The 14,535-nt window shown below is 44.4% G+C and overlaps 1 protein-coding gene across 4 annotated transcripts in view; it reads right to left on the minus strand.

Moving 5' to 3' along the window:
* CRTAC1 (cartilage acidic protein 1) overlaps positions 1-14,535 on the minus strand; it is a 751,919-nt gene that overhangs the window by 625,586 nt on the left and 111,798 nt on the right. For all 4 annotated transcript variants that reach the window (XM_073684992.1, XM_073684991.1, XM_073684993.1 and 1 more), the window contains exon 2: positions 2,302-2,501. In XM_073684992.1, the coding sequence (XP_073541093.1) occupies positions 2,302-2,501 (200 nt within the window). The remainder of the gene's footprint in view (positions 1-2,301; positions 2,502-14,535) is intronic.

The following is a 14,535-nucleotide window of genomic DNA, read 5'->3' on the forward strand; positions in this document are numbered from 1 at the left end:
CTCGCTGATTGGTCGCGGTCGGCCTGCCACCGCGACCAATCAGCAGAGCGGCGTTTAAATTTGCCGCCCGTCTCGCTGATCGGTGGCCGGCCGATCGCGACCAATCAGCAGAGCGCCGTTTAAATTTGCAGCCTATATCGCTGATTGGTCGCGGTCGGCGACCGCGACCAATCAGCACAGCGGCGTTTAAATTTGCCGCCCAACTCGCTGATTGGTCGCGGTGGCCGGCTGCGACCAATCAGCAGAGCGGCGTTTAAATTTGCCGCCCATCTCGCTGATTGGTCGCGGTAGCCGGCCACCGCGACCAATCAGCAGAGCGGCGTTTAAATTTGCCGCCCATCTCGCTGATTGGTCGCGGTGGCCGACCGCGACCAATCAGCAGAGCGGCGTTTAAATTTGCCGCCCATCTCGCTGATTGGTCGCGGTCGGCCTGCCACCGCGACCAATCAGCACAGCAGCGTTTAAATTTACCGCCCATCTCGCTCATTGGTCGCGGTGGCCGGCCGCGATTAATCAGCAGAGCGGCGTTTAAATTTGCCGCCCATCTCGCTGATTGGTCGCGGTGGCCGGCCGCGATTAATCAGCAGAGCGGCTTTTAAATTTGCCGCCCATCTCGCTGATTGGTCGCGGCCGGCCACAGCGACCAATCAGCGTCGTATTAGTGTGGGCCCGGGAGCGGCGCTGCTTGTGCGGCTCCATATTAGTGAGGACCGGGGAGCGGCACTGTCTGTGCGGCTCCTTCTGCTGCGAGAAGCCGGGAGATGAGCGGCTGCTCGCAGCAGAAGCATCCAGACCGGCGGCGCTGCTCCCCGGTCCTCCGTTCACACTTGCTGTCGGGAGATCAGCGGGCCAAGCTGCTGATCTTCCGACGTTAGCCGCATAGAGGTCAGCGGCGCCGACGGTCGGGAAATGAGCGCCTCGCGCCGCTCATCTCCCCTGACCTCCGTCCGCCAGATGAGCCGCTAACGGCCGCCATCTTTTTTCAGAAATCCCGCGGCGCTGATTGGCCGCTGCCGGACCAATGAGCGACGCGGGATTTCCAGGACAGACAGACAGACAGACGGGATAAGACAATTATATAGTATATATATATATATATATATATATATATATATATATATATATATATATATATATATATACATACACACAGTACTGTGCAAAAGTGACTGCCCTTGGCCTTCATGAGTTCTTCTGGATACTCTCGCAGACAGTTTTTGAAGGACCTCAGTCTGCAAAGACCTCACAGCACAATAAATCGGGGCACTTTTGATTTAGACTGGCTTTGGACCGAATCAAATCTGCAGGCTGATTCGAAGCTGAATCTAGCGGAATCGAATTTTGTGAAATCTGCTCACGTCTCTATATTTATACTCAGAAATTTATATGAAACTCAAATGCAAGGATAAAATGAAAGATCTAAAAATTTAAAAATATAATACTTATTGAGCAATAACACCTAAAATGATAAAAATGAAAAAGAAGCAATGCTAGAAAAACAGTTTAATAAAACAATAATCTAAATGTCAGAAAACGAAAAAATCCAAAAACATTTATCGGTGCCATTAAAGAGGTTCTTCAAAACTTTCTAAAATTTCGAAAAACTTTCTAAAACTTGGCCTCATTAAAGACCCCAAAATAACTTAGTCCTTATTTTGTCAATTTTCAGATGAATTTTCAAGTCTGTTCCAAGAGTTCACATTTCGGCATTTTCCAGTTGCTTACAAACTACATTTCCTATAATGCTGAGCGCTGTCATCTCAGCCAGCTCCTGATTTGATAAGAAATCATGTGCAAACCAAATGAAAAAGTTAATTTGGCCCCAATACATGACATCAGAAGTGAAAGAAAACCTCAGAGTGGTGAGCCAAGAAAAATGGAAAATGGTACAGTTTTCCAAAAAGAATATTACTAGTTTTACCAAAAATAATTAGGAATAGTTTGCTGGTTTTGGAAAATCCCTTGAAAGATTAAAACACTCACTAAAGGACGTGGACAGTGAAGGCAATGTAGATATCGTAAAGAGAAGTCCTATACTTGAGACCTCCTCTTTAAACCAAAGTAGAGCTACCAAGAAGCGGTTTTGGCAGACTCAGACCATTCAGGTATTACATGGACAACCATCTATCTCAATGCCCACCATACACAACGGAAGCCCCACTGGTTCTGGCTTTCCTGGCGAAGCTGTTTTCTGCATCTCCCATATGAAATGTGCTATCTATGTTAAGACAACCCCTTTAAGAGTGAAATCACAATAGTTATTACTCATTATGTTAATTAGCACAATACGTTAGGACTTACCCAGCTATTACAATTTCGAAGTCTCCGTCATTGTCCACATCAGTGATGGCCACCCCATAGTTGAGTTGTGTTGGGTTACTCTCATAGTCCGGTGGTAGAACGGTGTTGGTGACGGCTGTGAACATCGGTTCCGAACGCTGAACTCCTCCGCAGCAGAGAACAATGGAGAGCACCAAGATGAGGAGCATCATCTTTGACACCTTCAACAGAAATCATAAGTTCCATTCAAATCAGGTCAAAAACATTTCTAAAATAACACGAAACATCATATAAAGAACATATGAAATAAAAAATAAGCACAGCTATTAGAGCGGCCACCACACCATGGAGAAATAAATAGAAAGCAATGATACACTTATGATAGGGTCTCCTATAGGATGACATCTTGACTTTATTAAAACTTTTTCTAGATTTTAGGATATTATTACAAAATAAAAATTTTATGTGTTGAGTTTTAAAGGTGCTAGCGGGGCATATGTGGATTTCATAGATACCCGTAACAAAGGAAATATGTCTCCTAATAGTAGAAAACATTAATGTTTCTTTTCATTGGAGCCCAGGATATGTTTTCTGGATTCTTCATTCACAGTATCAGTGTCTACTGTCCCAATTTCTGGGGAAGAAATGACCTATGCACAGCGTCAATCTGCACAGGAGCTATTCTCAAGTGGAGCGCACACATTCAAAAAAATCACCACAACTTGCAAAGGGAGAAATATGGATTAATGGACAGACTGATAGCAACCTGACCTCAAGTGTTTTTATACAATGCCTTCCACTGCGCCGACTGAGACATTCCGTACTGTTTCCATGGACACTTCTATTGTTCTAGGTTCTTACACAACTTTTAACAGCTGCCAGACCTTCAGACCTCATATCTATCTACCAACAGTATCTATCTATTTTATATTTATCGATCTATAAATTTGTCTAGGTGATAATTTTCCACATTTGTGATTCCCCCACTAATCCCAAGAACAAGGATTTGAAGTGTTTTGCTTGAACAGAGCAATAGGTTATGTCTCCATTCTACCTCTGCACTTCAGAGCCCCATTCTCTTAAATGGTGGAGGTCCCAGCAGTCAGACCTTCAGGTGATGAATCGCAAACATGGGAATAACCCTCTAATAATGGTATTATAACAGATTTTAAAGGGTTGGCCAGCATAGAAAAATTATTTCTAAAACAGCTCAAAATGTCCCCAATGATGTCCCAACAAAGGGACATGAAACCGCTGCAACCAAGCAATGGCTAAGACAAGTCACCACTCCAAAATATATCCCAACTGTTCCAAATTTGCTAGAACTGTTCTGATTTTTCAGAGACAGCCCTGACAAACTAGCAGAGTCCTTGATTAAAAAGTGTTGAGATACATACAAATTTCACCCAAAAATGGGTATCATTGAGCATGGTTGGTGAAGAGCCAGCCAGTGAGTAGATAAAATGTCTCCAAATTACCAACACAAATAGTGGCAGCTATGATCTAGTAAGTGAGCATTAGATTAGGTAAGTAACTGTCTCCGCATTAGATTAGGTAAGTAACTGTCTCCACATTAGATGAGTGCTCTTTAGTGATGAGCGCAAGTGCTCGTTACTCCAGTTTGCCTAGGGTGCTCGGGTATGCACTGAGTATCGTGGGTGCTCGAGTGACATGTTCAAGTCCCTGCGCCCGCATGTTTCGCTGCTGTTAGACAGCCACAAAACATGCAGGGATTGCCCGTTTTTGGCAGGCAATCCCCGCATGTTTTGTGGCTGTCTAACAGCTGCGAAACATGTGAGCGCGGGAATGAAAACACCTCACTAGAGCACCCGCGATACTCAGTGCATACCCGAGCACCCTCGGCAAACTGGAGTAACGAGCACTTGTGTTCATCACTTGTACTCTTCCCAGCTGTGCAAAGCTGCTTTTAATTAGAGCTGAGTCCAACCTGCCCTTTACATTTGTAGGCAGAAGCCCAGGAAAGGTAAGTCTGATAGTGTAGGTTCCCATCTATAAAGGTCTCCTTGTCGCTGGCAGATGGGCTCACACAATTTGATCAAATTGTATGTTAAGTATCCTTATTTTATAAGTATAGTATAGTCTATATGGCAGTAATGAAGTTGGAAATGCATATATTTATTATTCACATATAATTTAGAGTGCTCAGAGTAAGGGGGCTTGTCAATTTTTGGGGGGAAGCAGTGAATGGTTGAGGGTTCGGTTCATGCTATGTGAAGATATTTAGTCCAGTGCTGGCATTCACCCATGTGCCCCATAACAGTACCAGTCTGTCTCTATGGATAGTGCACTGGAGATATTTATGAGTAAGCCAACACATGTTGAGCAATATTAAATGCAGATTGTGAAGCATCTGCAAAATTATTCAACAATATTTTGTATCTTTCATTGCTTTTGCATTTTGCTATAAATTTTCCAAAAATTCTTGTATATTGTTCCTGACAGATGGAGCAACGGTGTTAATATCAATAGACAGATGACTGCAATCCATCCCCATTACAGGTGCATTGTATGCAGAATCCGGCAAAGGCAAAAAGCAAGCAGATGAAAGTGATAGAAAAGCGGGTTATTGCTTAAAAATAAAGGGCACGTCTAAAATCCAGCTTGGTAGGAGCCGGCGTACAAATACCGTATATTCCGGCGTATAAGACGACTTTTGAAGACTGAAAAATCTTCTGTCTAGTCTGGGGTCGTCTTATACGCCGGTAATGCTTTTGAACTTTCAGAAATTGACATGCGGGGATACTCTGGGGGTGTTAATAAGCTGCCGTGGCCGTATCCCTGCCATGTCGGAGTTAATATAAGGTGGAGGGAGTTAAAATACGGCGGCGGTAGGTCCAGACAGTCAGCGCTTCTGTGCTGAAACTGACACATCGCTGCGTATTCCCAGCTCCGGACACAGCGCAGGGCTTCTGTGCCGACAGCTTTCACTTGTCACAGAAGCGCTGCGCTGTGTCCGGAGCAGGGAAGTTTGCATCGCTTCTGTGACAATATATGAAAAGCCGGCAATTCAGCAGCGGCATAAGCCGGCACCCGACAATTTAGAATAGAAAGAATAGAGCTTCACACATAGATTAGATAGATAGAAACATGTCAGTCACATATATATGAAGTACAGTGACAGTATTGCTTACTGTACTTGTCATCTAGTGTAAAGGATTTATTAAAACAAATAATAGTGTTTTCATGCACCGTCTCTTTAAAAAAGCCGGCCGGCAATTCAGTACCCGACAATTTATAACAGACAGAATAGAGCTTCACACATAGATTAGATAGATAGAAACATGTCAGTCACATATATATGAAGTACAGTGATAGTGTTGGTTACTGTACTTGTCATCTAGTGTTAAAATAAAGGATTTATTTAAAAAAAAATTGGCGTGGGGTTCCCCTTAATTTTAGGCTCTAGCGGAGGTTAAGCAGACAGCTGGGGCAGATGTTTGAAGCCTGGGAAGGGGGTAATACCCACGGAGCTTCCCAGGCTACTAATATCAGCCCCCAGCTGAATACCTAGCCTTTACTAGCTATTAAAATGGGGGACCCCCCCAAAAAAAATGACGTGGGGTCCCCCCTAATTTAATAGCTAGCAAAGGCTAGGCAGACAGCTGGGGGCTGATATTAATAGCCCAGGAAGGGAGCCATGAATATTGGCCCCCTCCCAGGCTAGAAACACCAGCCGTCAGCCGCCCCAGAAATGGCGCATTCATAGGATGCGCCAATTCTGGCACTTAGCCTCGCTCTTCCACGCTGCCCTGGTGCGGTGGCAGGGGGTAATAGGGCTGGGGTTGATGTCAGCTTATAATGCCAGCTGACATCAAGCCCAGGTTAGTAATGGAGAGGCGTCTATAAGACACCCCCATTACTAACCCCATAGTAAAAGTTTAAAAAAACACAACACCCAGAATAAAGTCCTTTAATTGAAATAAAGACACAATTCTTTATTGTTCTAAATTAAACCATACTTACCATCACGCCCATTCCAGCTGAAGCCAACGATCTCCTGCAATAAAAGTAAAATAATAAACCAACATCATCCTTACCTTTCCATGGTTCCCAGGACGGGTCCAGCTCTGCTACATCGAGATGACAGGCTGGACCGCAGCAGAACGCCGCCATCCAGCCTGTCATCCCGCAGACACTGAGAAGCGCAGGCATGCTTGCGCTCTGCAGTGTCTGGCTGTGACGGCATCCAGATGAGCCGACAATGAACTCAGCTCACCTCCTGGACGTCCGTCACTGACAGCGTGGGAAACTTCTACTGCGCATGCGGGGAGCAGGAGAATTTTCCCACGCTGTCAGTGACGTGCATGAGGTGAGCCGAGTTCATTGGACATGATCTCGGCTCATCTGGATGCCGTCACAGTCAGACACTGAGGAGCACAAGCATGCCTGCGCTTCTCAGTGTCTGCCGCATGGCAAGCTGAACGGCAGCGTTCTGCTGCGGTGCAGCCTGTCATGTGAATGTAGCAGAGCTGGACCGGTCCTGGGAACCATGGAGAGGTAAGGATGAGGTTGCTTTATTATTTTACTTTTATTGCAGGAGATCGTTGGCTTCAGCTGGAATGGGCGTGACTGTAAGTATGGTTTAATTTAGAACATTAAAAAATTGTGTCTTTATTTCAATTAAAGGACTTTATTCTGGGTGTTGTGTTTTTTTTCAATACTTTACTAGAAATTCATGGTGGTCATGTCTAATATTGGCGTGACCCCATGAATTTCGGGCTTAGGGCCAGCTGATAATGCCAAGCTGGCCTTAACCCCTTTATTACCCAGTGAGCCACCGCACCAGGGCCCTGGATGAGTTGGGTACAGCGCCAGAAGATGGCGCTTCTATGAACGCGCCATTTTCCGGGGTGGCTGCGGACTGCAATTTGCAGCGGGGGGGGGCCCAGAAAGCTTGGGCCTCCCTGCGCTGCGGATTCCAGCCCCCAGCTGCCTAGTTGTACCTGGCTGGACACAAAAATAGGGCGAAGCCCCACGTCTTTTTTTTTTTAATTATTTCATGAAATAATTAAAAAAAAAAGGGCTTTCCTATATTGTTGTGTCCGGCCAGGTACAAATAGGCAGCTGGTGGTTGGGGGCAGCCCGTTCCTGCCTGCTGTACCTGGCTGGACACAAAAATATGGCGAAGCCCACGTCAACATTTTTGGGAAAAATTAATTACAAAATTAATAATAATTTAGGGACTGCATCTTTATTAACCCCTCAATTGTCATTTAGTGTTAAAATAAAGGATTTTTTAAAAAGAAAATTGGCGTGGGTTCCACCATCATTATAGTCTCTAGCGGAGGTTAAGCAGACGGCTGGGGAAGATGTTTGAAGTCTGGGAAGGGGGTAATACCCACGGAGCTTCCCAGGCTACTAATATCAGCCCCCAGCTGAATACCTAGCCTTTACTAGCTATTAGAATGGGGGACCCCCCCAAAAAATGACGTGGGGTCCCCCTATTTTAATATGTTTATGAGTGACAGTTTTCCTGCTATATACCTGCATGTCATAAGAATTTAAATTAAAAAAGGACCATGTTAAATTCAAATCTGTTTTTTTTTAATTTTTACCGGTGTTTGGTATGCGTTGGAAAAGGGGTAGTCTTATACGGTGAATATATCCTAAACTCTATATTTTAACAGGAAAGTAGGGGGGTCGTCTTATACACCAGGTCGTCTTATACGCCGGAATATACGGTACTCTTTTTCTGTATTATATTTTCTAACAGGATATGAAGGATGCACAAAGGGAGACAGTTCGCTGCGGGTGTCTCCTATCAGTATGCCGTCTGCTGTAACCATTTCCAGTTTATGATATAGTAGGACAAGACGGGTAACATAAGGAAGCGTTAATGGAGCAGGATAGACACAAGATGTGCAGTACAAAAGGATGAAGACGACTGGCGAATGAGATGGAAAGATGATGAGCTGCAGTAAGAGCAGCAAAATAATAAGAGATGCAAGAAGAGACAGTGAAACAAAGCAAGATCTATGGGAATGAAGATTAGGTGTCAAGGTAATGCTTGATAACACAAATACAAAGAGAAGTCTGCAAAAGACGGCAATCAGTATCGAGACGAGCGATGAGGGAAGTGATCAAAACAATGGGACAGAATTACCAACCATACTGCACCGCACACTTCTGGTGCACATGTTGGGTGGCACATTTACTAAAAAGTTATTCCCAATTAAGTAATGGTTAGTAACTGTCACACAAGTTGTGGGAAACACTAGTGCAACACAAAGGGAAGAGGAAAAGGGAGCCCAGACACTAGGAAAAGGGTGGAGTGGAGACCTCCTAGGTTAATCTGTTATCACCCTGCTCCACTAACGTCCCAGTATTGGTTCTTCACCAATCCGCCGCACGAGAACCTCACCCTGTCTTTCCCTGGCGTTAATCCCTGGCTAAGGAAGGAAGGGGATGAGCGCTAGTCGATCCCCACTGAACGCTAAGGACAACAATGGGGGAACAGACATGGGAAGATAGCTTAGCTTTAGTCGATTTCAGAGAGATGAACACCCGTCCTCATAGCTCCAGAGAGGATGAAGTAATGCACTAGCTCTGAGCCTTCATAAGGGGTAAATGTGAGTATCGCCGGCACCTCCGTCTGTCACACAGCAGGTATTTATACACCCAGGCCAGGGTGTTAATTAGCCAGAGGAAGGTAGCCGCTGGGTCCTAGAGAGACAGCCTCTAAGAAGTTGTCTGTAATGCCAAAGGAAGAGATCACCTGCAACCAACTACAGGGCGACTGTCTGTCACTTCTGACACAGCCGTGACAATAACTTGGAGAATGAACCACATGCGCGGCCTCCACATAATTCCAACAGGTCATTTCAGAGCCCATTTTTTGAATTGGTGGGAGTCAAGGTTTTGAAACTCCACCAATATCAGGAACAGGGTTCTAAAATGTTCCATCAGAATAATGCAGTTGCCACGCATGTGCACCACCGCTCCATTCATTCTTTACGGGACTGCTGGAGATGGCCAAGCGCTCTTCTACTTTTTCTGATCGTTTCATAGACAATAGAGCGGTGTGCACATGCGCAAATGATGCGCCCCCTGGGCCGTGGGGTACTCGGTAGCCGGGCCGGTCGTTGCTAGGGGAAATGTCACAGTGGCGATGACCCGGTCCGTGACCCAGGGTGGTCAATAAAAGAGGAATTTGTGAAAGGGGATTATAGTTTTTATATAATGTTCGTGACGCCACCTGTGGTATGCGGCTATATGGGGCCGCCGCTGCGGTGCAGATCCTCTGGAGCTGATGGTGACGCAGCAGAGTTGGTTTAGCTCTCCACGGGCAGAGCTTAGCTCCAGGGCAGGAAGTAGTGATTTTATAGATGTTGCTGTGCGGTGTAGTGCAGGGGATGGCGCAGTTAATAATCAGTCAACAACTTAATGGCGGTTTCCTGTTATCTTTACTTGCGGTGGTTAGGCAGACCGGGGCACGGGTACTAGCTGGCAGTAGAGGTCCGGGCGGCCTGGAAGCAAGTTGGGAATTCACCTCGCCAGGTGAAGTTGGAGGCCTTCCCTTTGCACTAATCTCTTTGGCCCTGCTGCTTATAGCTGTGCTGTGGCCCTCGTCCCTGAGTAAAACGTCTTTGTGCTCACCCGTATAGCAGGCAGCTCGGGCCTTCCTGGAGTGTCGCTCCCACGTGGCGGTGCTGGGCCCTATGGTGCTGCTGAGCCTCCGGGCGTCTGATGGGAGCAGGAGACTTGCAGTCTCCTGCCCTCCGGTTTCTGCCGCTGGGCCTTCAGTGCCCCACAACCTCGGACTCCGGGGTTCGGTTCTTCTGCGCTCCTCTCCTCTGGGGTGAACTGCCGTGCAGCTCCGCTCCCCGGGTCTTTCCTCGTCGACGTCCTGACTTCTACTCCTCTCAGCTCTCCTCACACTAACTAACCCCGCCTCCATATCCCAGCTGCTAAGGGGAGGAGCTCCCCTTGCTGGTCTGGAGCCAGGAAAGTGTTGTATGCTAGCAAAACCTGATTAGGGGACCCCTGCTTGCTTCCAGGCATGGCATCACCCCCTTGTGAGGGAGGCAATGCCACTGTGGCAACCGGACCCCTGGGGTGCCACACAACCACCAATCCATTTCAACACAGCATTCTCTGAATTGATGGGAGTTCCAGCTGTCTAAACCCCAGTGATCTAAAGTCATCAACTATTCTTTGATAACTTTTATCCTTGGGAATAACCTTGAATGTTGATAAGTTTTAATGTCAGGAATAACTTTGATAACTTTTAAAGTTGGAAATAACGCTTTAGGGGAGATTTATCCATGCTTGTATACAAATTTTTTTCCACATTTATGGAAAAAAAAGCTTTCTTTTTTATTTTGTGCTACCTTTGCCACATTTCTAAAAAATAAGTGGGGTTTAATGTGAGGAGCGTGCTGAATCACAGCCTGTGTACTGTCCCTTTGCAGAAGTGATGTAGCGTACACAATGTAGCTAACAGTGACTCAAATCTATCGATTGAACATTGCTGTACCTATCCTTTTACAGAAATTGGTGGAAATCATAGTGAAAATCTGCATCAACTCAGAGCTAGCACAAATTTTAGTTAGTGGAGCAAAGACAACCCAAGGTATATGCCAAGTGAATAAAGAGGTATGCTCCTTTTAATGACTTTGAGGCATCTTCTCTCAACAGTTTTAGACAGTTTTGTGTTGTGTTCAACCACTTATGGAAGCATAGTAGAGCAGGGCAAAGTTTAACAAGGTTTGCATTGAAAGAAGTTGGGCTTAAAATGTGCAAAATTGCACCAAAAATTATGGCAAAAAAAGAATCTAAACGTTAATGAAAATGCGGTAGAAAGCTATACAAAAGTGTCTAAAGATGCGCCAAGTTTGAGAGCCAGAATGAGCCATCTGATAAATTTATCACATTTCCCGACTGCCTGGTTTAGGTTTACTACTTATTAGACTGGTCTAGTAAATCTTCTTCAATGTTTCTACGGTCTGTTCATATGGTCTAATACTGTAGTATTGTGGAAGGGTTAATAAATTGAACTAGAACCAAAACCCTATAGACACAAAAACCTTAAACTAAAAAAATTGTATTCAAACCCTAAAGCTTCCAAAATGAAAGATTCTATTACAAATGTAAAACCTTTAATCAACAGTTAAAGCCTCAACTCAAAAATTTGAATGTAAACCTAAATATAAGGCCACCATGTGATGGAATTTTTTTTTATTGTGGATCATTTTGAAAATCTACAATGAATCCACAGCACTGATGAGTGGTAAACACCCCGAAACATGTGTCCCATGGAGCTTCTCGTTTGCCTTCTTATTCTGTTACGTGGCAAGGTTCTTTAAAAAAGTCAATAATGGCTTTTCATCGTAGGCTAGAGGTGGAAGTAAGCTGACAGGCAAGATCACATATTCCTTACCTGCACAATGGGAATGGGGCAACATATCTAAGAAAATACATGTATTTTCAGGTGTACCTTTTGCGAGTGTTAGATAAGAAAGGAACTGTGGAAAAGTAGTGGACAAGCTTTTTAAAAAGTTAGTACACCTTTTTAATACAATTTAACCACTCTGACATTAAAAACACCTTTTTTTGTCATGTCAGTGGTGTATGTAGCCTTTAAAGGGATTATATTTCCAGGTTTTTGCTACCCTATCGGACAGCAGCAAGATGTAGGGGCAGATACCCTGATTCCATTGATGTGTCACTTACTGGGCTGCTTGTTTTAGCAGTTTTCTCTGCTGCAGATCTATCAGTTCTCTGAATGCTGAGCTCTGTATAACACCACTGATTGGCTGCTTTCTGTGTACACTGTGCATAGGCAGAAAGCTGCCAATCAGTTGTGTGGAAGGGGCTATACAGAGCTCATGAATATGGAGGACTAAATGGTAGGAGGTTTACTAGTCCTGTAGTGATAATCTGCTTGACAAAACTGTTATTTTACAAAATTGACACTGAGCAGCCCAGTCAGTGATACATTGCTGGAATCAGGGTCTCCGTCTCTACATCCAGCTGCCCTCAGATAAGGTAGCAAAAACTTGATGGCAGATTCTCTTTGGGCAAAACCTGAATTCCTACTCATTATTTGTCATTAATTCTCCAGAAATCTTTGAAATAAACTTGATTGTGTCAGAAGGTATATTCATTGCAATTGACGGTATAAATGCTTTAATGAACCCCATTCAGGATCAAAGCTGTGAGCACCACAGGAAATATTTTGTACCTTCTGACATTTTGACTGTTGTATATACATGAGTAATTAACCTTAAGAAAAAAAATGCAGAGGGCTCAACAACATACAATTGTTGTTACTTTTAGCTAAAACACGAAGCTCAGTATTCCAGGACTGATTCACCAGGCTGTAACTTTGCAGTCAGACGTCTGATCATTTATAACATCACTTTCCACACTCTTGGGTGAATGCATGCAAGAGATCGATTTGCCATTTGTAACAAGAAAGTTGTTAATGAAGAATAAGGATCATAGAGAAATACAGCGTTCACCATCTGTGGGTGTTCTGAAAACAGCTGAGCATAAAATACCTCTCTGGAGACCCCAAACAAATGCCTCAATGCAGCACAAAATATCTTTACAGAAGTGCCAGATACATACTACAGAGAAGCACAACAGACCACCCCAGCAGCGCCAAGTATCGCAGTGCAGCACAGAATCTGTCCCCAGCAGCTCCAAACATAAACCACAGTGCAACACAAAATCCCTCCCCAGAGGAACCAAACATGAACCACAGTGCAACACAAAATCCCTCCCCAGAGGAACCAAACATGAACCACAGTGCAACACAAAATCCCTCCCCAGAAAAAACAAACATAAACCACAGTGCAACACAAAATCCCTCCCCAGAGGAACCAAACATGAACCACAGTGCAACACAAAATCCTTCCCCAGAAAAAACAAACATAAACCACAGTGCAACACAAAATCCCTCCCCAGAAGAATCAAACATAAACCACAGTGCAACACAAAATCCCTCCCCAGAGGAACCAAACATGAATCACAGTGCAACACAAAATCCTTCCCCAGAAAAAACAAACATAAACCACAGTGCAACACAAAATCCCTCCCCAGAGGAATCAAACATAAACCACAGTGCAACACAAAATCCCTCCCCAGAGGAACCAAACATGAACCACAGTGCAACACAAAATCCTTCCCCAGAAAAACCAAACATAAACCACAGTGCAACACAAAATCCCTCCCCAGAGGAACCAAACATGAACCACAGTGCAACACAAAATCCTTCCCCAGAAAAAACAAACATAAACCACAGTGCAACACAAAATCCCTCCCCAGAGGAATCAAACATAAACCACAGTGCAACACAAAATCCCTCCCCAGAGGAACCAAACATGAATCACAGTGCAACACAAAATCCTTCCCCAGAAAAAACAAACATAAACCACAGTGCAACACAAAATCCTTCCCCAGAAAAAACAAACATAAACCACAGTGCAACACAAAATCCTTCCCCAGAGGAACCAAACATAAACCACAGTGCAACACAAAATCCCTCCCCAGAGGAACCAAACATGAACCACAGTGCAACACAAAATCCTTCCCCAGAAGAACAAACATGAACCACAGTGCAACACAAAATCCCTCCCCAGAGGAACCAAACATGAACCACAGTGCAACACAAAATCCTTCCCCAGAAAAAACAAACATAAACCACAGTGCAACACAAAATCCTTCCCCAGAAAAAACAAACATAAACCACAGTGCAACACAAAATCCTTCCCCATAAAAAACAAACATAAACCACAGTGCAACACAAAATCCTTCCCCAGAAAAAACAAACATGAACCACAGTGCAACACAAAATCCCTCCCCAGAGGAACCAAACATAAACCATAGTTCTACACAAAATCCTTCCCCATAAAAAAACAAACATAAACCACAGTGCAACACAAAATCCCTCCCCAGAGGAACCAAATATAAACCATAGTTCTACACAAAATCCTTCCCCAGAAGAACAAAACATAAACCACAGTGCAACACAAAATCCCTCCCCAGAGGAACCAAACATAAACCATAGTTCTACACAAAATCCTTCCCCAGAAGAACAAAACATGAACCACAGTGCAACACAAAATCCTTCCCCAGAAAAAACAAACATGAACTACAGTTCAACACGAAATCCCTCCCCAGAGGAACCAAACATAAGCCATAATTCTACACTAAATCCTTCCCCAGAAGAACAAAACATAAACCACAGTGCAACACAAAATCCCTCCTCAGAGGAAACAAACATAAACC

Source organism: Phyllobates terribilis, unplaced genomic scaffold, assembly GCF_046119375.1.
Source record: "Phyllobates terribilis strain yellow unplaced genomic scaffold, ASM4611937v1 Scaffold_5__5_contigs__length_657084704, whole genome shotgun sequence".
Taxonomy (NCBI): domain Eukaryota; kingdom Metazoa; phylum Chordata; class Amphibia; order Anura; family Dendrobatidae; genus Phyllobates; species Phyllobates terribilis.